General features: G+C 43.6%; 2 protein-coding genes across 6 annotated transcripts in view; both read left to right on the top strand.

Annotated features, from left to right (window-relative positions):
* The window catches only part of LOC119884222 (putative transporter SVOPL), a 14595-nt gene extending 7255 nt beyond the window's left edge, over positions 1-7340 (top strand). For all 4 annotated transcript variants that reach the window (XM_038694688.1, XM_038694687.1, XM_038694690.1 and 1 more), the window contains exons 9-16: positions 334-462; positions 757-830; positions 1080-1276; positions 3262-3373; positions 3542-3623; positions 3702-3791; positions 3875-3988; positions 7238-7340. In XM_038694688.1, the coding sequence (XP_038550616.1) occupies positions 334-462; positions 757-830; positions 1080-1276; positions 3262-3373; positions 3542-3623; positions 3702-3791; positions 3875-3988; positions 7238-7249 (810 nt within the window). In that variant the 3' untranslated portion in view covers positions 7250-7340. The remainder of the gene's footprint in view (positions 1-333; positions 463-756; positions 831-1079; positions 1277-3261; positions 3374-3541; positions 3624-3701; positions 3792-3874; positions 3989-7237) is intronic.
* Positions 7341-8123: 783 nt separating this feature from the next.
* On the top strand, positions 8124-19955 carry LOC119884220 (protein-methionine sulfoxide oxidase mical3b-like). Of its 2 annotated transcripts, none has more exons than XM_038694685.1 (17): positions 8124-8517; positions 10183-10539; positions 10761-10968; positions 11048-11164; positions 11361-11462; positions 11741-11896; positions 11977-12077; positions 12483-12740; positions 14186-14301; positions 14404-14530; positions 14651-14744; positions 14826-14973; positions 15089-15285; positions 16318-16424; positions 17392-17454; positions 17717-17887; positions 18899-19485. In XM_038694685.1, exons 2-17 carry the CDS (start codon positions 10276-10278, stop codon positions 19031-19033), a joined length of 2364 nt encoding a protein of 787 aa, XP_038550613.1. In that variant the 5' UTR covers positions 8124-8517; positions 10183-10275; the 3' UTR covers positions 19034-19485. The 2 variants fall into 2 exon arrangements, with proteins under 2 accessions (XP_038550613.1, XP_038550612.1); XM_038694684.1 differs by lacking the exon at positions 18899-19485 and adding an exon at positions 19775-19955 and having other exon boundaries at positions 8126-8517.
* Positions 19956-20000: the final 45 nt, after the last annotated feature.

Below are 20000 nucleotides of genomic sequence, written 5' to 3'. Positions count from 1 at the left end.
CTCTTTTCTATGGCCAGGCTGTGTTCACTCAGTCTGTATGTTGTCAACATTTTTCTTAGTTTAGGACATTTTATTGTACACAAGTAATTTTCCAGTGTGAATTCTCTTTTTAGGGTCAGATAACTTTGTGATTTACTTTGTGTTTTGGTCGTTTCTTTCCAGTATTCAATATATTTTTCTTTCTGCTTGCTGATAATTTGGTTTGGTCTGCTTGAGTTGGTGTTGCTGTCCTGAGGCTGTTGGGGACTTGTTACTTACTTGTTTCTCTCTCTCTGTCTGTCTGTCTCTCTGTCTTTCCGTCTCTCTCTGTCTCTTTGTCTTTGGATCCCTCAGTTTGTCCCTGAGTCGGCTCGTTACAACGTGTCTGCAGGAAACATTCAGGCGGCTCTAGAAACTCTGCAGAAGATCGCTAAAATGAACGGGGCGTCTCTTCCTCCGGGTCGACTGGTGGAGCCGGCTGTGGTGAGTTCACCTTCAGCGGCCACGCCCGACCTCCCTCCCTGATTCTGGGTGAAACGATTCCACAGAGAGTTTTCTAATGACTCCAGGAATCCTGAAGAACAAGCTCAGCCTGTTGGACTGCTGCTGGAAACCATTAAGCCAGCCTGTATTTAGGTTAAACCTTCATCTGAAGCGGGTCACAGACGGGCCTTTGTGTCTGTTCAGCATATTTAATTACACGTCCTTTGTGTTTCCCTGTTGTCCTGATGATGATGATGCAGGTGAGGTCATGTGATCTGGGTGTTTGTGTTGCAGAAAGAGCGAGGCAGCTGGAGGATTCTGCTCAGTCCGGTCTTCAGGAGGACGACCTTACTGCTCTGGTACTCATGGTAAGGTGGTCTGGCCTCGTGTTCACTGATCATGAGAGGGAGACGTGGACCAGCATGTAGCCAAGGTCCAGACAGGAAGCAGGAAAGAGTCAGATGACGATTATTTGGTGAACTGCAGCGTTACTCTAGTTCACTGAAAGTTCCCTGGTGATCCCAGTGACGCGCCGTCAGCTCTGAGGAGACCTGCACCTCCTAAAGTTAGTTATTTCAGATAAACACGGATTCTGACCGCCATCTTTCCCCCATCAGGTTCGTGGCGTCCTTCGCCTACTACGGCTCGGTGCTGAGCAGCTCGGAGCTGCTGGAGAAGAACTTGCTGTGTGTGACGGACGCAGATCAGGAGCATCAGATCAAACACCGCCAGCAGGACGGACTGTGCTACTGCATCCCCTTCGCTCTCAGCGACTACCAGACGCTGCTCATCAGCTCGCTGGGAGAGGTCGCACGTAAGTGATCCGTTTCTGACCTCTAACAGGTGAATCACCCTGATTAACTGGTTACCATGGCACCTCTCAGTGGGTGGGATATGTCGGGCAGCAGATCTCAGTCCAGTCCAGCATCTGTGGGATGTACTGGACAAACAAGTCCGATCCAACTTACAGGACTTAAAGGATCTGCTGCTAACGTCTTGGTGTCAGATATCAGAGCACTCCTTCAGAGGTCTAGTGGAGACCTGGTAAACGGCTCCAGATCACAGTAGAACCTGGTCATTTACTGTCCGCCATTTTATTGGCGACACAATATGGAATATACACTGCTCAAAAAAATAAAGGGAACACTTAAACAACACAGTGTAACTCCAAGTCAATCACATTCCTGTGAAATCAAACTGTCCACTTAGGAAGCAACACTGATTGACAATCAATTTCACATGCTGTTGTGCAACTGGAAAAGACAACAGGTGGAAATTATAGGCAATTAGCAAGACACCCCCGATAAAGGAGTGGTTCTGCAGGTGGTGACCACAGACCACTTCTCAGTTCCTGTGCTTCCTGGCTGATGTTTTGGCGCTGCTTTCACTCTAGTGGTAGCACGAGACGGAGTCTACAACCCACACAAGTGGCTCAGGTAGTGCAGCTCATCCAGGATGGCACATCAATGCGAGCTGTGGCAAGAAGGTTTGCTGTGTCTGTCAGCGTAGCGTCCAGAGCACGGAGGCGCTACCAGGAGACAGGCCAGTACATCAGGAGACGTGGAGGAGGCCGTAGGAGGGCAATGACCCAGCAGCAGGACCGCTACCTCCGCCTTTGTGCAAGGAGGAGCAGGAGGAGCACTGCCAGAGCCCTGCAAAATGACCTCCAGCAGGCCACAAATGTGCACGTGTCTGCTCAAACGGTCAGAAACAGACTCCATGAGGGTGGTACGAGGGCCCGACGTCCACAGGAGGGGGTTGTGCTTACAGCCCAACACCGTGCAGGACGTTCGCCAGAGAACACCAAGATTGGCAAATTCGCCACTGGCGCCCTGTGCTCTTCACAGATGAAAGCAGGTTCACACTGAGCACATGTGACAGACGTGACAGAGTCTGGAGACGCTGTGGAGAACGTTCTGCTGCCTGCAACATCCTCCAGCATGACCGGTTTGGAGGTGGGTCAGTAATGGTGTGGGGTGGCATTTCTTTGGGGGGCCGCACAGCCCTCCATGTGCTCGCCAGAGGTAGCCTGACTGCCATTAGGTACCGAGATGAGATCCTCAGACCCCTTGTGAGACCATATGCTGGTGCGGTTGGCCCTGGGTTCCTCCTAATGCAACACAATGCTAGACCTCATGTGGCTGGAGTGTGTCAACAGTTCCTGCAAGAGGAAGGCATTGATGCTATGGACCGGCCCGCCCGTTCCCCAGACCTGAATCCAACTGAGCACATCTGGGACATCATGTCTCGCTCCATCCACCAACGCCACGTTGCACCACAGACTGCTTTAGTCCAGGTCTGGGAGGAGGTCCCTCAGGAGACCATCCGCCACCTCATCAGGAGCCCAGGCGTTGTAGGGAGGTCATGCAGGCACGTGGAGGCCACAAACACTACTGAGCCTCATTTTGACTTGTTTTAAGGACATCAAAGTTGGATCGGCCTGTAGTTTGGTTTTCCACTTTGATTTTGAGTGTGACTCCAAATCCAGACCTCCATGGGTTGATAATTTGATTTCCATGATAATTTTTGTGTGATTTTGTTGTCAGCGTATTCAACTATATAAAGAAAGGAGTATTTAATGAGATTATTTCATTCATTCAGATCTAGGATGTGTTATTTTAGTGTTCCCTTTATTTCTTTGAGCAGTGCATTATTTTCCTGAATGAGTAAATGAGCCAGTATGATATTTCTGTCTCAGTGGGTTAATTGTGTGCTCTGGATCTACTTTTAGGACTTGTGTGCTAATGTTAGGGTTCCAGTGTGGCACAGACCTGATCCTCTCCTCTTCTGTCCCCCCAGTGGTCCCGTTAAACATCTGCATGCTGAACATCTGGGGACGGAAGATCAGTCTGATGGTGCTGCAGCTGCTGTCGGCCATTTTGTTCATGTTGGTCAACATCTGCACCACCATGTAAGAACTTTAGAGACGACTTCTGGAAACAGGTTTATAAAGTCCTCCCGTCTCACTGTGTGCAGGTTTATGAGGACCTCCTGTGTGACTGGGTCCAGGTTTATGTGGTCCTTGAGTCTAACTGGGTCCAGGTTTATAAAGACCTCCTGTCCCTGTTTATCTCTCCAGGTTTGGGTTCACGGTGTTGCTGTTCCTGCTCCGGTCTCTGGTCTCCATGAACTTTAATGTGGTTTATATTTACACCGCTGAGGTAAGTCTAAGTCTGCTGGTTTTAGTGGAGGTGTGTATTGATCCAGGTCTCAGGTAACAGGTGTTCTTTGTCTCTCAGGTGTATCCCACTGTGGCTCGGTCTCTGGGGATGGGCTTCTGTACGTCGTTCAGTCGTATCGGAGGAATGATCGCTCCGTTCATCGCTCAGGTGGGTTCACCGTCCTGACCAGAATCCCCTCAGGTGAGTCTTCAGGTGTTTCTGCTGCTGACGTCACTCTGTGTGTCCTTCAGGTGTTGATGTCTCAGTCAGTGATTCAGGCTCTCACTCCGTTCGCTGTGGCCTGTGGAGTCTGCGCTATCGGAAACTTTCTGCTGCCTATAGAAACTAAAGGACGAGCTCTGCTGGTGAGAAACGCATCGCTGTTTCTTCTTTGTACAAAACTTTATTTTAACTTTGTACAAACTTTATTTCCTCTTTGTACAAACTTTATACAAACTTTATTTTAACTTTGTACAAACTTTATTTTAACTTTGTACAAACTTTATTTCCTCTTTGTACAAACTTTATACAAACTTTATTTTAACTTTGTACAAACTGTATTTCCTCTTTGTACAAACTGTATTTCCTCTTTGTACAAACTTTATTTTAACTTTGTACAAACTTTATTTTAACTTTGTACAAACTGTATTTCCCCTTTGTACAAACTTTATACAAACTTTATTTCAACCTTGTACAAACTGTATTTCCTCTTTGTACAAACTTTATACAAACTTTATTTCAACCTTGTACAAACTTTATTTCCTCTTGGGACAAACTTTATTTCCTCTTGGGACAAACTTTATTTTAACTTTGTACAAACTTTTTTTTAACTTTATTTCCTCTTTGTACAAACTTTATTTCCTCTTTGTACAAACTTTATTTTAACTTTGTACAAACTTTTTTTTAACTTTATTTCCTCTTTGTACAAACTTTATTTCCTCTTTGTACAAACTTTATTTTAACTTTGTACAAACTTTTTTTTAACTTTATTTCCTCTTTGTACAAACTTTATTTTAACTTTTCCTCTTTGTACAAACTTTATTTTAACTTTGTACAAACTTTATTTCCTCTTTGTACAAACTTTATTTTTACTTTGTACAAACTTTTTTTTAACTTTATTTCCTCTTTGTACAAACTTTATTTTAACTTTTCCTCTTTGTACAAACTTTATTTCCTCTTTGTACAAACTTTATTTCCTCTTTGTACAAACTTTATTTTAACTTTGTACAAACTTTTTTTTAACTTTATTTCCTCTTTGTACAAACTTTATTTTAACTTTTCCTCTTTGTACAAACTTTATTTCCTCTTTGGACAAACTTTATTTCCTCTTGGACAAACTTTATTTTAACTTTGTTTCCCCTTTGTACAAACTTTGTTTTCTCTTTGTACAAACTTTATTTTAACTTTTCCTCTTTGTACAAACTTTATTTTAACTTTATTTCCTCTTTGTACAAACTTTATTTTAACTTTGTTTCCCCTTTGTACAAACTTTGTTTTCTCTTTGTACAAACTTTATTTGAACTTTTCCTCTTTTACAAACTTTATTTTAACTTTGTTTCCTCTTTGTACAAACTTTATTTTAGTTTTATTTTAACTTTGTACAAACTTTGTACAAACTGTATTTCCTCTTTGTAAAAACTGTATTTCCTCTTTGTACAAACTTTATACAAACTTTATACAAACTTTATTTCAACAATGTACAAACTTTATTTCCTCTTTGTACAAACTTTATTTTAACTTTGTACAAACTTTATTTCCTCTTTGTACAAACTGTATTTCCTCTTTGTACAAACTTTATTTCCTCTTTGTACAAACTTTATTTTAACTTTGTTTCCTCTTTGGACAAACTTTATTTTAACTTTTCCTCTTTGTACAAACTTTATTTTAACTTTATACAAACTGTATTTCCTCTTTGTACAAACTTTATTTTAACTTTGTACAAACTGTATTTCCCCTTTGTACAAACTTTATACAAACTTTATTTCAACCTTGTACAAACTGTATTTCCTCTTTGTACAAACTTTATACAAACTTTATTTCAACCTTGTACAAACTTTATACAAACTTTATTTCAACCTTGTACAAACTGTATTTCCTCTTTGTACAAACTTTATACAAACTTTATTTCAACCTTGTACAAACTTTATTTCCTCTTGGGACAAACTTTATTTCCTCTTGGGACAAACTTTATTTTAACTTTGTACAAACTTTTTTTTAACTTTATTTCCTCTTTGTACAAACTTTATTTCCTCTTTGTACAAACTTTATTTTAACTTTGTACAAACTTTTTTTAACTTTATTTCCTCTTTGTACAAACTTTATTTCCTCTTTGTACAAACTTTATTTTAACTTTGTACAAACTTTTTTTTAACTTTATTTCCTCTTTGTACAAACTTTATTTTAACTTTTCCTCTTTGTACAAACTTTATTTTAACTTTGTACAAACTTTATTTCCTCTTTGTACAAACTTTATTTCCTCTTTGTACAAACTTTATTTTTACTTTGTACAAACTTTTTTTTAACTTTATTTCCTCTTTGTACAAACTTTATTTTAACTTTTCCTCTTTGTACAAACTTTATTTCCTCTTTGTACAAACTTTATTTCCTCTTTGTACAAACTTTATTTTAACTTTATTTCCTCTTTGTACAAACTTTATTTTAACTTTTCCTCTTTGTACAAACTTTATTTCCTCTTTGGACAAACTTTATTTCCTCTTGGACAAACTTTATTTTAACTTTGTTTCCCCTTTGTACAAACTTTGTTTTCTCTTTGTACAAACTTTATTTTAACTTTTCCTCTTTGTACAAACTTTATTTTAACTTTATTTCCTCTTTGTACAAACTTTATTTTAACTTTGTTTCCCCTTTGTACAAACTTTGTTTTCTCTTTGTACAAACTTTATTTGAACTTTTCCTCTTTTACAAACTTTATTTTAACTTTGTTTCCTCTTTGTACAAACTTTATTTTAGTTTTATTTTAACTTTGTACAAACTTTGTACAAACTGTATTTCCTCTTTGTAAAACTGTATTTCCTCTTTGTACAAACTTTATACAAACTTTATACAAACTTTATTTCAACAATGTACAAACTTTATTTCCTCTTTGTACAAACTTTATTTTAACTTTGTACAAACTTTTTTTTAACTTTATTTCCTCTTTGGACAAACTTTATTTTCTCTTTGGACAAACTTTATTTTAACTTTGTTTCCTCTTTGGACAAACTTTATTTTAACTTTCCTCTTTGTACAAACTTTATTTTAACTTTATACAAACTTTATTTCCTCTTTGTACAAACTTTATTTTAACTTTGTACAAACTTTATTTCCTCTTTGTACAAACTTTATTTTAACTTTGTACAAACTTTATTTTAACTTTGTACAAACTTTATTTCCTCTTTGTACAAACTTTATTTTAACTTTGTACAAACTTTTTTTTAACTTTGTTTTCTTCTTGTACAAACTTTATTTTAACTTTTTCCAAACTTTATTTAAACTTTGTACAAACCTTTTTAACTTTGTTTCCTCTTCCTGCAAACTGTATTTTAACTTTTTTCCTCTTTGTACAAACCTTATTTTAACTTTAATTTAACTTTGTTTATTCCTCTTTTTTTCAGCAAAACTCCTGATGACTTCTCCAAACAAAGTGTCTGTTACTGTTTGTCGTTTTATCGTTGTTAAGTCTGAAATATGAAGATATTAAATGTGTTACTGACATCAGCTTGTCCTGTTCATCATTACGAGACATCGAACCCACTCTGCTGGATGTTTCTCAGACGTTTGTGACTGAGTGTGAGAATGTGGGGAGGTGATTGACATGGTGTTAGAGGCTGCTCCTGGCTCTGATTTGTTGTTTTGATCATCAGGAGCCTGATCACCTGTCTCGGGTACTGCAGTCAGAATACAGGGACAGTTTCAGCAAATATAACCGTCATTTCTTTCTCTGCTGCAGCTTTAAAGTGTTTTTTAAAATGTTTTTTAGATTTTCTTTTACAGACCCAATAGATTTCTAAATATAGTGCTCTACCAATGGTTCAGATATTGCCTATGATGAAAAGACCAAATACATGTAAATATAAAAAAAACGTTAGAAAACATCAAGTAACATGGTTCATTTTTGCGGAAATAAATACAAACATACAGTAAAAAATCATTGTGATATAATGTTTTTATAAATATATATGAATATGATATTAAATGTGAATGTTTTTGAGTCATTTTATTTCACAAAAATTGTAAATTTATTATCTTCATCACTACCTGTAAATGACAACTCAACCGTTTTGGTCCAGCAGGTTTCTAAACATTACAAAATCATAATATGCTGAAATAATTTCATAATGTCTACAAGAAAGAAGTTTAGAATTTTGTAGTAAGTACTCAGTGGAGGCTTTGCTGTAACGAGGTGAACTGAAAAAGCTTACCTTCCAAAGACACAGTACAACAAAACTAGTACACCAGGACATTAAAGGGGGATTATGACATGTTGACTGACCTGATGATGGCGCTACAGTTCATCCTGAGGGGGGACATGAAGGTCTGAAGCACATTTAATCACTATCCATCCAACAGAGAGCCCTACAGTCAGACATCAACACCACCTGCAGAGAATAAACCCTGTTATTCAGGTCAGACGATGCAGGAGCTTCAGTGTAGTGGCTCTGACAGCCTGATGGTGGCACTGCTGAGTCTGCAGACGAGGATGATCTCTGGCTCCTGAACTGCTTACCTTAATCCCATTAGCTCAGACACTCAGATTACAGATTACTGTCTGTCCACAGGGGGCGGGCCTCCATTGACCCCGCCCCCTGACCTCAGACTGTGTGTGTGTGTGTGATTAAAGTGGATTTAGACGTTGACTGGCAGCAGATGAAGATGGACGGCAGCTCTGAGAGACGTGAGTACTGATTTACCTCTGAACATTAGATCTGTGATTCAGCAGATCAGTTTACTCACAGGGTCAGGGTCTTTAATAAACCTGTTCTAGATCAGTTTACTCACAGGGTCAGGGTCTTTAATAAACCTGTTCTAGATCAGTTTACTGACAGGGTCAGGGTCTTTAATAAACCTGTTCTAGATCTGCTGACAGGACCAGGGTCTTTAATAAACCTAGATCAGTTTACTGACAGGGTCAGGGTCTCGTCCTCCTGTCCTGGCAGATCGTGTTCCAGGTCTGTTCTTCACCTTTAGAGGTAGAAACATTAACAGGATTCTGTATTGTCTCATTTACTCTAGTAATAATATTAAATATTATAAATACACAGAAGAAACATACTGCCTCTCGTCATTACTTTGTGTTTCATTTTTACTGGTTTGTGTCGTTGGCCTGAGTTCCTGTTCTGGTTCTGGTCTCTGTGAGTCTGCCTGAAGGACTGTGTGTGTGTGCGTTGGTGCTTGGTACTGATGGATCTGTTCTGAATGAACCTCTTTGTTTCTGTTCACACTGACTGTGAACATGTCGGTCATGTGACCTGGACACAGTGACTTCATTATGACACGTGCTAAAAGCTGCAGCTGCCAGCTGCACGTCAGGAAGCAAAAGTTGTTTCCAGAATTTTGTAGTTGAATCTCAGCTCAAGGTCCACTAGCTTTTGACCGAATCACACCGTCTTCAACTGCAGACTGTTTGAGCTGCTGTTATTTAAGGTTGGATGATGTTTAAAGACATCAGACTGAGTTACCTTTTCAGGTGTTCTGATGAAACAGATACCACCATGTTAGAAGTCTAAGCACTCAGGATTACAGTACAGACATGTTATCATCAAGAAGTACTACTACTCCTAATACGCATAATATTTTATCAGTTGATCACAGATGCTTCATATGTTATATTTAACTAATAATCCAGCTATTCAATGAATGTCTGCTGTAAAAATTACAATATCTAGTATTGTAGAAAGTCATAAAGTGAAAATATTCAATTGATAAAGAAAAGTAAAAGTACGTCACATTTGTACTTCAGAAAATCCATTTCTGTTGCTCCTGTGGACAGAACAGGTGTGTTTTAAATGACAGAGCAGGACGTCTGGACGTCGTCTTTATTACATGTTTGACTGGTTCATGAATGTGAAGCAGCATTTTAATGTTGTGAACACAAATTCTCTTCCCCTTGATGTTCGCAGTAGCGACTGTTTGTTGACTTTTAAAACGCGTCTTAAGACACATCTTTTTATACAAGCTTTTTTATAACATGTTGTACTGAGTTTTTAATGCATTTTATCTGTATGCGGCTTGTTTGTTGTGTGTATTGTTTTATGCAGTGATGAGTGATGAGTGAGGTGACCTTGGGTGTTATGAAAGGCGCCATTAAATAAGATGCATTATTATTATTATTATTATTATTAGATACTTTCTGTTGTTGGGTAGTAGAAGTACCTGAAAGTAGGTTAATGGTTCAGTTTATTGATCCATTACAACATAAAAAGTACTGACAAAGCAACGCTGATACAAAATACAGGAAATAAATACCCATATATACTACAGTATGTAGCAGTACTGTGTAAAAGTACTGCAATTGAGTACATGTACATAATTACCTTAACAGATCTGTGCAACGTTTCAGGGTGAATCTTCTCTCTGACGACCTGGAGTCTGCCAGTGACATTATCAGCAGGTGACTCCCTTCCCATGGTGCCCTGCAGCCTCCGGGGTCGCCATGGGAGACGAGTCTTACCCAGAATGCCGAGCTCAGGAGCTGTTTGACGAGTTTGTGTCGGCGTCGACCTGCAGGGCGACGCTGAGGTCCTTCAGCCAGCTGTGTGACCATCTGCAGCTGGACCAGAGCGCCGCCGAGAGGCCTCTGTACCGGACCATCAAGTGCCGCCTCAACTACTGGAGGGCCAACGCTCTGTGGGCCAAACTGGACCGAAGGGCCGGCCAGCAGGAGTACCAGAGGGCCCGGGTCTGCAGCAACACCACCGTATGTTCATATATGCTGTGGTGACATCACAGTGATGTCACTGCAGGTGTAAAGGTGCTGCTAAGTTCCTTTTTTCGAGGCTAACCGTCTCGTTTAAAATAAAGTAGAGCAACCAGTTAGCTTTGATCAGGGAACTATAAATTAGTAGAACAGCCCTTTAAGAAAACCACTGAGGGCCTCTGATTGGTCACCTGATGTCTTCTCTCTCTCTGATTGGTCAGTGCGTGATTATCGGGGCGGGGCCCTGTGGTTTGAGGACGGCGGTGGAGCTGAGCTTCATGGGAGCTCGGGTGGTGCTGCTGGAGAAGAGAGACTCCTTCTCCAGGAACAACGTGCTCCACCTGTGGCCCTTCACCATCCACGACCTGCGGGGCCTCGGGGCCAAAAAGTTCTACGGGAAGTTCTGTGCCGGCTCCATCGACCACATCAGTGAGTCTGTGATCCGTCACTCTTGTACGATCTGAACAGCTGGATCCTCCAAACAGCACCACCTGTTTCCTGTCTGCAGGTATCCGTCAGCTGCAGCTGGTCCTCTTGAAGGTCGCCTTACTGCTAGGGGTCCAAGTCCACGTCAACGTGGAGTTTAAGAACCTGGTGGAGCCGCCGGAGGATCAGCACAGGCACAGTGAGAACATTGGTTCTTTTGATCAGCAGCTGGTTTCTGGGATTGATTATTAAAACTAGAGAAAACTTTCTGCAGCTTAAGAGTTAAAACTGTCAGGTGACCTGTTCAGTTGAAGAGTAAGAGATGTAAGCAAGCTCTTTGTCTACCTGCTTCCTTTTTCACCCACGTACCTGTCTGCATGTCCACCTGTCTGCAGAGGTGGGCTGGAGGATGGAGGTGAGTCCAAAGTCTCATCCTCTCAATCAGCTGGAGTTTGATGTCATCATTGGAGCAGACGGACGCAGGAACACACTACCAGGTACGCCGACATCCTGAAGTCCAGCTTACTCTGGTGAAAGCTAAGAAAGACTCGACTGCTGAGTCTGAAGTCAGGGACAGACACGGCTGAAGAGGATAAACCCTCTGACTGTCTCTCAACGTGACCTTTTGGAGTATTCTATCTTGCTCAAGAAATATTTATGTTTTCATGTTAAATTCAGTCTTATAATCTGATATGATTACAGTGTTAAGAACAGTAAACTTAAAACCTTCCCCCTGACAGTGGTCCCAGTAATCTCCCTTTAACCGTCTGAACAGGTTTCAGGCGTAAAGAATTCAGAGGGAAGCTGGCCATCGCCATCACAGCCAACTTTAAAAACAGAAACACCACCGCTGAGGCCAAAGTGGAGGAGATCAGCGGGGTGGCTTTCATCTTCAACCAGAGGTTCTTTCAGGAACTACGGCAGGAAACTGGTATGACATCATATCCTGTCCGGTTTCATGTGCTGAGGAACAGAAATGTATTAACCATCATGTTCTTACATTTCTTTCAGGGATCGATCTGGAGAACATTGTGTACTACAAAGATGACACTCACTACTTTGTAATGACGGCAAAGAAACAGAGTCTGTTGGAGAAGGGGGTCATCATCCAGGTAAACTCACACACCTAGAACAGAGCAACACAGACTGAGAGAACAGAGACGAGATCAGAGAAAAATCGAGCATGCCGTTAGATCAGGCAGGCAACGAAATCAAGCTCAGCTCTCAATCATAGGATAGGAGCCCATGTCATGTCAAGCCCACATCAGCTGACAGCTCAGCTGATTTCCCTCCTAGCATTCATTGGCAAAGCCATACAAGGCGCCGAATTTAAGCCACCAGCCTGCTTGTAACCCGCCGCCTCCAAGCCACATGCTCCGATAGGCATGTGGAAGGGCAGGGAGGTGCTCTCCCCGCCTCAGGGATGACGTCCCAGAACAGTCACAACGCCAAACTACTGCAAGCAAATAAAGTGTTTGATGAAGTTCTGACTGAAATACCTGGTCCTCCTCCATCAGGATTTTGCAGACACCGCGCAGCTCCTCTCTCGTGGGAACGTAGATCAGAATGCGTTGCAAGCATATGCCCGCGAGGCAGCCAACTTCTCCACCAATCACCAGCTGCCATCGCTGGACTTCGCCATAAATCACTACGGTCAGCCGGACGTCGCCATGTTCGATTTCACCTGCATGTACGCATCAGAGAACGCCGCAATGGTTCGTCAGCGACACGGACACCAGCTGCTGGTCACACTTGTGGGGGACAGTCTGCTGGAGGTGAGACAGGTGGAGAGACAGTCAAAAGAGACTCATAAAAGTTCAAAAATTAAATTCTGAGGTGATTATGTGTGTGCGTCCTTCCTCCTGTCTGTCTTCCTGTCTGTCTTCCTCTCTGTCCTCCTGTCTGTCTTCCTGTCTGTCTTCCTCTTTGTCCTCCTGTCTATCCTCCGGTCTGTCCTCCTCTATGTCTTCCTCTCTGTCCTCCTGTCTGTCTATCCTCCTGTCTGTCCTCCTGTCTGTCTTCCTGCCTGTCCTCTTGTATGTCCTGCTGTCTGTCCTCCTGTGTGTCCTGCTGTCTGTCTTCCTGTCTGTCTTCCTGTCTGTCCTCCTGTCTGTCTTTCTGTCTGTCCTCTTGTGTGTCCTCCTCTCTGTCCTGCTGTCTGTCTTCCTGTCTGTCCTGCTGTATGTCTTCTTCTCTGTCCTGCTCTCTGTCTTCCTGTCTGTCCTCCTGCCTTTCCTGCTCTCTGTCTTCCTGTCTATCCTGCTGTCTGTCTTCCTGTCTGTACTGCTGTCTCTCCTCCTGTCTGTCCTGCTCTCTGTCTTCCTGTCTGTCCTCCTGCCTGTCCTGCTCTCTGTCTTCCTGTCTGTCCTGCTGTCTGTCTTCCTCTCTGTACTGCTGTCTGTCCTCCTGTCTGTTTGTCTTCCTGTCTGTCCTCCTGCCTGTCCTGCTGTCTGTCTTCCTGTCTGTCTTCCTCTCTGTCCTGCTGTCTGTCTTCTTGTCTGTCCTCCTGTCTGTCTTCCTGTCTGTCCTCTTGTGTGTCCTCCTGCCTGTCCTGCTTTCTGTCTTCCTCTCTGTCCTCTTGTGTGTCCTCCTGCCTGTCCTGCTGTCTGTCTTCCTCTCTGTCCTGCTGTCTGTCTTCTTGTCTGTCTTCCTGTCTGTCCTCCTGCCTGTCCTGCTCTCTGTCTTCCTGTCTGTCCTGCTGTCTGTCTTCCTCTCTGTACTGCTGTCTCTCCTCCTGTCTGTCCTGCTCTCTGTCTTCCTGTCTGTCCTGCTGTCTGTCTTCCTCTCTGTACTGCTGTCTCTCCTCCTGTCTGTCTGTCTTCCTGTCTGTCCTCTTGTGTGTCCTCCTGCCTGTCCTGCTTTCTGTCTTCCTCTCTGTCCTCTTGTGTGTCCTCCTGTCTGTCCTGCTGTCTATCTTCCTGTCTGTCTTCCTGCCTGTCCTCCTGCCTGTCCTGCTGTCTGTCTTCCTCTCTGTCCTGCTGTCTGTCTTCTTGTCTGTCTTCCTGTCTGTCCTGCTGTCTGTCTTCCTCTCTGTACTGCTGTCTCTCCTCCTGTCTGTCCTGCTCTCTGTCTTCCTGTCTGTCCTCCTGCCTGTCCTGCTCTCTGTCTTCCTGTCTGTCCTGCTGTCTGTCTTCCTCTCTGTACTGCTGTCTCTCCTCCTCTCTGTCCTCCTGTCTGTCCTGCTGTCTGTCTTCCTCTCTGTCCTCCTGTCTGTCTGCAGCCCTTCTGGCCGATGGGGACAGGAATAGCTCGAGGGTTTCTGGCAGCTCTGGATTCAGCCTGGATGATACGAAGTTGGGCCCAAGGCGGAGCTCCTCTGGACATCCTGGCAGACAGGTAAACAGTACATGCACACCTGAACATGAAACACCTGCTGCTATCAGAGACAGGTGATCTGTGGTCCGGTAGTGCCGACATGTCTGTATCTCTGTCCCTCAGAGAGAGTGTGTACCGTCTCCTCGCTCAGACGACTCCAGAAAACCTGCAGAAGAACTTCAGTCTGTTTACAGTCGATCCAGCGACCAGATACCTGAACATCAACCGTTTGCTCACAACACCTGCTCAGGCACACACGCATCACTTTCACACTCATGTCCTGGAGATGTACCGTAACCACTACCTGCCTAATCCTGAACCCTAACCAGGTCTTTACTCTAAAGTTGGAGTGGTTTTCTTCTTCTTACAGGTGAGACATCTGGTGGACACTGGAGAAGAGGCGGGGCTAAACACAGACTGTGGTGACATCACCCGTGTGCCGTCACCCAGATTCCCCAGACAGAGTGAGTTCAGGTCGTCTTCCTGTTTGTTACAACTCGCACTTTAGTTTCAGTAACGCTGTTATATCTCGTCCTCTCTGATAGGTTCTTTCTCTCAGTCCAATAAGCTGCTGAGTTGGTGTCAGGAGCAGACTCGTGGTTATCGCGGTGTTGACGTTAGAGACCTGACTACTTCCTGGAAGAGTGGCCTCGCTCTCTGTGCCCTGATTCATCGATATCGACCTGATCTGATGTAAAACTGATAATCAGCTGATAAAGATAATTCACTGAAACTGATCAAACTTCCCATCTTTCCGTCTTCACATGTTCTTGACATGTCGTCTGCCTGACTTCCTGTCTGTCCTCAGTGACTTTGAGTCTCTGGATGAGTCGTCGGTGGAAGAAAACACTCGTCTGGGCTTCGACGTGGCTGAACGGGAGTTTGGGATTTCTCCTCTGATGACGGTGGAAGAAATGTCGTCTGTAGGAGAACCGGACTCTCTGTCTGTGGTGATGTACCTGAGTCAGTTCTACCAGCTGCTCAAAGACACACCGCCCCCTGCTGGTGAGACTCCACATCTCCTGAAATCACACTGGACAAGACTGTTTAACCCAAAAAAGAAAAAGTGAAAACAGACTAATGATAAAACAAGTCCTGCACGCAGACAGTGATTCTAAACAAAGAGAAAATACTGTTGAAAGAACAGATTGAAACTTAAAAAGTTAGACTTCCACGACTTCCTGAGCTGCCTGTGTGACGTTTAAGCTCCCAAGTGCCTTCCCTCCCGCTCCCCTACAGCGCCAACAGTGTGCAACGCTAGCTAACATTAGCTTAGAAATGGAGTGCGCTAACGTCAATAAACAACCGCCACCCACCACAACACAGCGTACGACGTCAAAGCTAACCTTGTGAAATACACTGTGGCTTTAGCTGGCACCATGCAGCATGGCTGGGTTGCAGCTAGCTGGCTAGCCTTAGTTTGTTTGCTAGCTAACATTATCGCTAGCAAAATACTGTCTTGAGTGCATAATTGAGGTGGGTTAGGTCCAAGCTCGGCTCGTGCAGCTCTTCCTGGGCCCATCGTAGCGGTGGCGTTTGGTCCGGCTGGTCTGGTGCTCAGAAGAAGTCTGTGGCGGTCTTAGGGTCCGCTGCTCTAAATCCAATTCCTGCGCTTCCTTTTCCGACGTTGACCAGTGTACTTCTGTCCCACACAGCCCTGGCCCAATTTAACCCATGAAAATCAACAATAGCTTTCTACTAGCTCAGAGCGATGCAAGGCCGGGCCAACCTTAGCTTAGCTTAGCTTACAGTTAGCTAGTTGGCTAACTTTTGGCTTTAAGAAAAAAGACATTTAATCGAATAAAAACTTACAGAAAAAGACTGAAGAAGACTGTAAAATTTGTGCAAAACATTCCTTAGCAAAGAAAAAGACAAAAGACTCCAAATTAGTCTTAAAAATTATTTTTGTTATTATTATTATTAAAACAGTTTTCAGTGAGGAACTGCACAGATTCAAAGACTGATCTGAGATAAAAGCAGGTCCAACATGTAGACTTCCTCAGCATGTGATAAGATGATGATTCCCCTCTTGTTCAGTTTCAGGTTGTCTGAGTCAGAGTTCTGACCTGAGATCAGCTCTCATCACTCCGGCCTCCCTCCTCAGCAGACTGGGACTCAGCCCATCCAGAAAGAGGAACCCAAAGGTCTCTGTGGTTCTTCATCATTCTCAAGTTCGTTATTTGTCACATGCACAACATGTTCTCCTCAACAATGCTCATGCTAAACAGTGGTGCCCTTTGCACAGTAGTGCTGGGATGATGATGATGATGATGATGATGATGTAGTACATGTTAGTTTAACAGTTGTAGTATAATATAAATACGTGTACTGTGATGTGTGCAGGTCTAAACAGGTAGGTCCCTGTTGAGCCTGCTCTGTCTGCCTTTGTGGTGGTGTTGCTGTGGCAAGTCCAGGTCAGGTCCTCGCTGATGTGGACCCAAAGGAACATAAAGCTTTTGATCCTCCCCACGATATCCCGCTGAGGGAAAGGGGGAATGTCTGTCCCTGTTGTCCACAATCAGCTCCTTTGTTTTGCTGACGTTGAGATGGAAGTTCAGGATCCAGTCACAGGGGGCACTGTGGAGTCCCAGGTCTCTGAGCTTGGTGACAAGCTCGGAGCCCACAGAGGTGTGAACTGTCCAGCTGGGAGTCTGGGGGGTTAGGGTGGAGGTGTCGTGAGTCAGGGAGGGAGGAGGTGATGAAGGTTTTGACTAACCCCTCAAAGCACTTCATGATGGTGGAGGTGAGGGCTGCTGGGTGGAAGTCGGTCAGAGTGGTCGGGACCTTTTGGGGACAATGGTAGTAGGTCTTTAAACATGGGGACAACAGACCGGAGCAGTGACGGATTGGAAACGTCTGTGAAGACCTCCAACCGTTGAGAGCTCGGCCAGGTATGCCATCAGGTCCAGGTGACTTGTTTGATGCTGTTGAAGGATCTACACACGTCGGCGGGCAGGGGTCCGGGGTCGGGGGCCTTTGTTCCTCCTTCTTGTTTGTGGATTGTGGTTAAAAGTGTTGTTGTGGATGATATGACAGACAAATATGGCGCTCGAGACAGCCTCAGTCTGTCTTTCTGTCCTGTTTGCTGTTAACCTCTGGGCGTCTCTACAGGAGCAGAAAGACGCTCGGGGTAAAAGGAGGAAGACCAGCGGGCCGTGTCGAGAGCAGCAGGAGGTCAGTGTTCCACCACAGTTTGTTTCTTATGACAAAAGATTCACAAAGAAAAAACCTTTGAATTAAAGAAAAGGTTTACAAGATGGAAAGAAAATGAACAAAAAGAAACGTTTTAAATGAATAAATGCAGCGATGAGAGGAACTCTTCTGAACCACAAATATATTCCCAGATTTAGTGCTCAGGTCAGTGTTCGGCTTCATGAAGATAAAGGTCAGCTGTTCGTCTCCATGTTTCCTGTTTAAATAAAGTTTTTGTTTCCAGTCATGTGACCGCAACGGGGATGTCGACCGCCAGGAGTATGAAGAGGCGTTTGTGGGCGGGTCCAGTCGCTCCAGAGTGCGTCTGATGGCCAATCAGCTGCAGGCGAAGCTGGACGAGAGCTCTACTTCCTGCAGGAGTTCTTCTTCTGCTGCTGCAGCTTTACGCCGCCAGGTGAGGTCACAGCGACGTCACACAGACAGGTGTCTGATCCAGGATCAATAATATTTCACCTCCAGCCCATCAGATCAGGCTGCTGCAGTTTATTTAATGAATGTTTGAGTGTGTGACAGCGTCAGAGTCCTGCAGCTGATTTATTGAGCTATCAGACAGCAGCTGTAAAAGCTCTAGATGTCACATCACAGATAAGAATGATTTGATCATTGATAACGCTGTGTGTGACTCCGGCCAGCAGGGGGAGCTGTTGTCCAGCCTTTCCCCCCCGCCACAGTCTCCGGACCCTCAGCCGGCTGCAGATCCGCTTCACACGTCGTCATGGAGACCGGTAAAGATTGGTAGTCAGTAGAAACCAGTAGAAACAGATGAAGCCTCGTTCTTCTCCTCTCTGCTCAGTGACCTCACCTGTCAGATGAAAATTTAAAGTCTCAGAAACATTTAACCTTTCAGCTCTGAGCTCAGGATGAGCTTCACTCTTTACTGTTTTACACTTACAGAACTTAAATGAAACAGATACTTCCTGAAAGTCCACCAGACCTGAGTGGAAGCTTCCTGAGGATTTTACAGAAACAGATTAAAACAGTTTTTAGATTCAACATGAAACTGGGTCCACTGGATCAGGTCCCAGGTGTAACGCTGCAGTGATGGAGGCTTCATATTATACTGATCATACAGTCAGTAATACAGAGCCAGTCAGAAGGTTTATAACAGCCGCCATGTTTGTAGTTCTTCTGTAAGTCTCAGTAGTTCATGTCCAGTGAAAAACCTTCAATGGAACAAAATAATGAACCAAACTCCTTCATTTAATTGTTCATTTCAGATCTGAAATGTCTGTTTTGGTGACGGAAATGTTGTTTTTAACTGTTGTTCCATTGAAGGTTTTTCACTGGACTGTACATGTAGTGGGGTAGAAGTATAAAGTAACAGAAAATACTGCATTCAGAGTACTTGTACACATGTAAACGTCCGTCTGTCCTCCTGCTTGTCTCTGTGCAAACATCTCTTCAGAGGAAACGAACTCTTCAGCAGGAACAGATGAGTTTTCGGTTCAAAGAGAAGATCAAGTCTCAGTCTGCTCTCAGTGAGGAGGAGCAGGTACAGAGCTGCAGTGCATGCTGTGTATCCGTGGTGGTGTTAGTGTAGAGTTCTGTTTGTGTTGTTGTTGTCCATCGTGTCCTCAGGCTGAAGCAGAGTGGCAGCAGTTGTCTTGACCTTGATTCAGGACTGGAAGCTGCAGCAGCTCTGCAGGCTGCAACCATGTGATGCGTCTGCAGATCAATACCAGAGTGTCCTCACATGAATACTTTCTATTGAAGAGAGAAGAGCTGACTTCAGATCAGCCTGCAGCTCTAACCCCCATCTGCTGACTCCACTGAACTTTACCATCCTCCTTTATTAATACTTTATTAAACTAAGAGCGTCTAACGGCTGCAGGTCTGCGTCACAGCGGCCTGAAGGCTCCTGACAGCACCGATGCAGCGTGTTTTACTTTGTTCTGAGAGAGTTTGAATTCTGCTTTCTCAGATAATCCCTGTATTAATATTTGTATTGTGTAATTATTACACAATACAAATATTATTAAATTATTATTGTAATTATTATTAGTATTTGTGGAATACTGTGTTCATAAAGTAAAAAAACTCACTGGCTGCCATCAATGTACAGAACGTATCGGATTCTGACAGGAACCTTCACACACGGCCTTCTTATTGGATCCAACGTCTGGATCCTTGGTGGCTGAATCATTCCCATGATTCATTGCACACCAATGAATCATAGGAAAGGTTTGGAATTTCTCTGAAGAAGAAAATATGGCGCCCCCAAACAGAACGGCTTCTCTGTCGGTGTTGGGTTCTAATGAAATGTCTCTCTGTCTGATCCCAGTGTCTGCAGATGTACACAGGTGGAGTGAGCTCATTGGCCGAGCAGGTGGCTAATCGCATTCAGAGTCAGGGGGAAGTGAATCTGGTAAGTATCTGATTGATCTGAAAATATTTACAACCTGATCTGTGTTTGGTGAAATGTCTGTGAAGATCCAGCTCAGAGCTCGGTTTCTTTTTAGGACGTTTCAGGAAGTGATTTCAAATCTGCGACTGATTCTACAAATACT

This window comes from Micropterus salmoides, unplaced genomic scaffold, assembly GCF_014851395.1.
Source record: "Micropterus salmoides isolate LMB-PRFRI ecotype aquatic unplaced genomic scaffold, ASM1485139v1 Ms_hic_scaffold_3287, whole genome shotgun sequence".
Lineage (NCBI taxonomy): Eukaryota > Metazoa > Chordata > Actinopteri > Centrarchiformes > Centrarchidae > Micropterus > Micropterus salmoides.
Note: the sequence above shows the minus strand (reverse complement) of the source record. Positions and strands in the feature narration are given on the sequence as shown.

Bases quoted from the DNA above. Each gene is read 5' to 3' on its own strand.
- LOC119884220 (XM_038694685.1), top strand. From the start codon at position 10,276: ATGGGAGACGAGTCTTACCCAGAATGCCGAGCTCAGGAGCTGTTTGAC. The intron at 10,540-10,760 runs GTATGTTCATAT...CTGATTGGTCAG, and splicing joins GGGTCTGCAGCAACACCACC to TGCGTGATTATCGGGGCGGG. The intron at 14,531-14,650 runs GCACACACGCAT...TTCTTCTTACAG, and splicing joins TGCTCACAACACCTGCTCAG to GTGAGACATCTGGTGGACAC.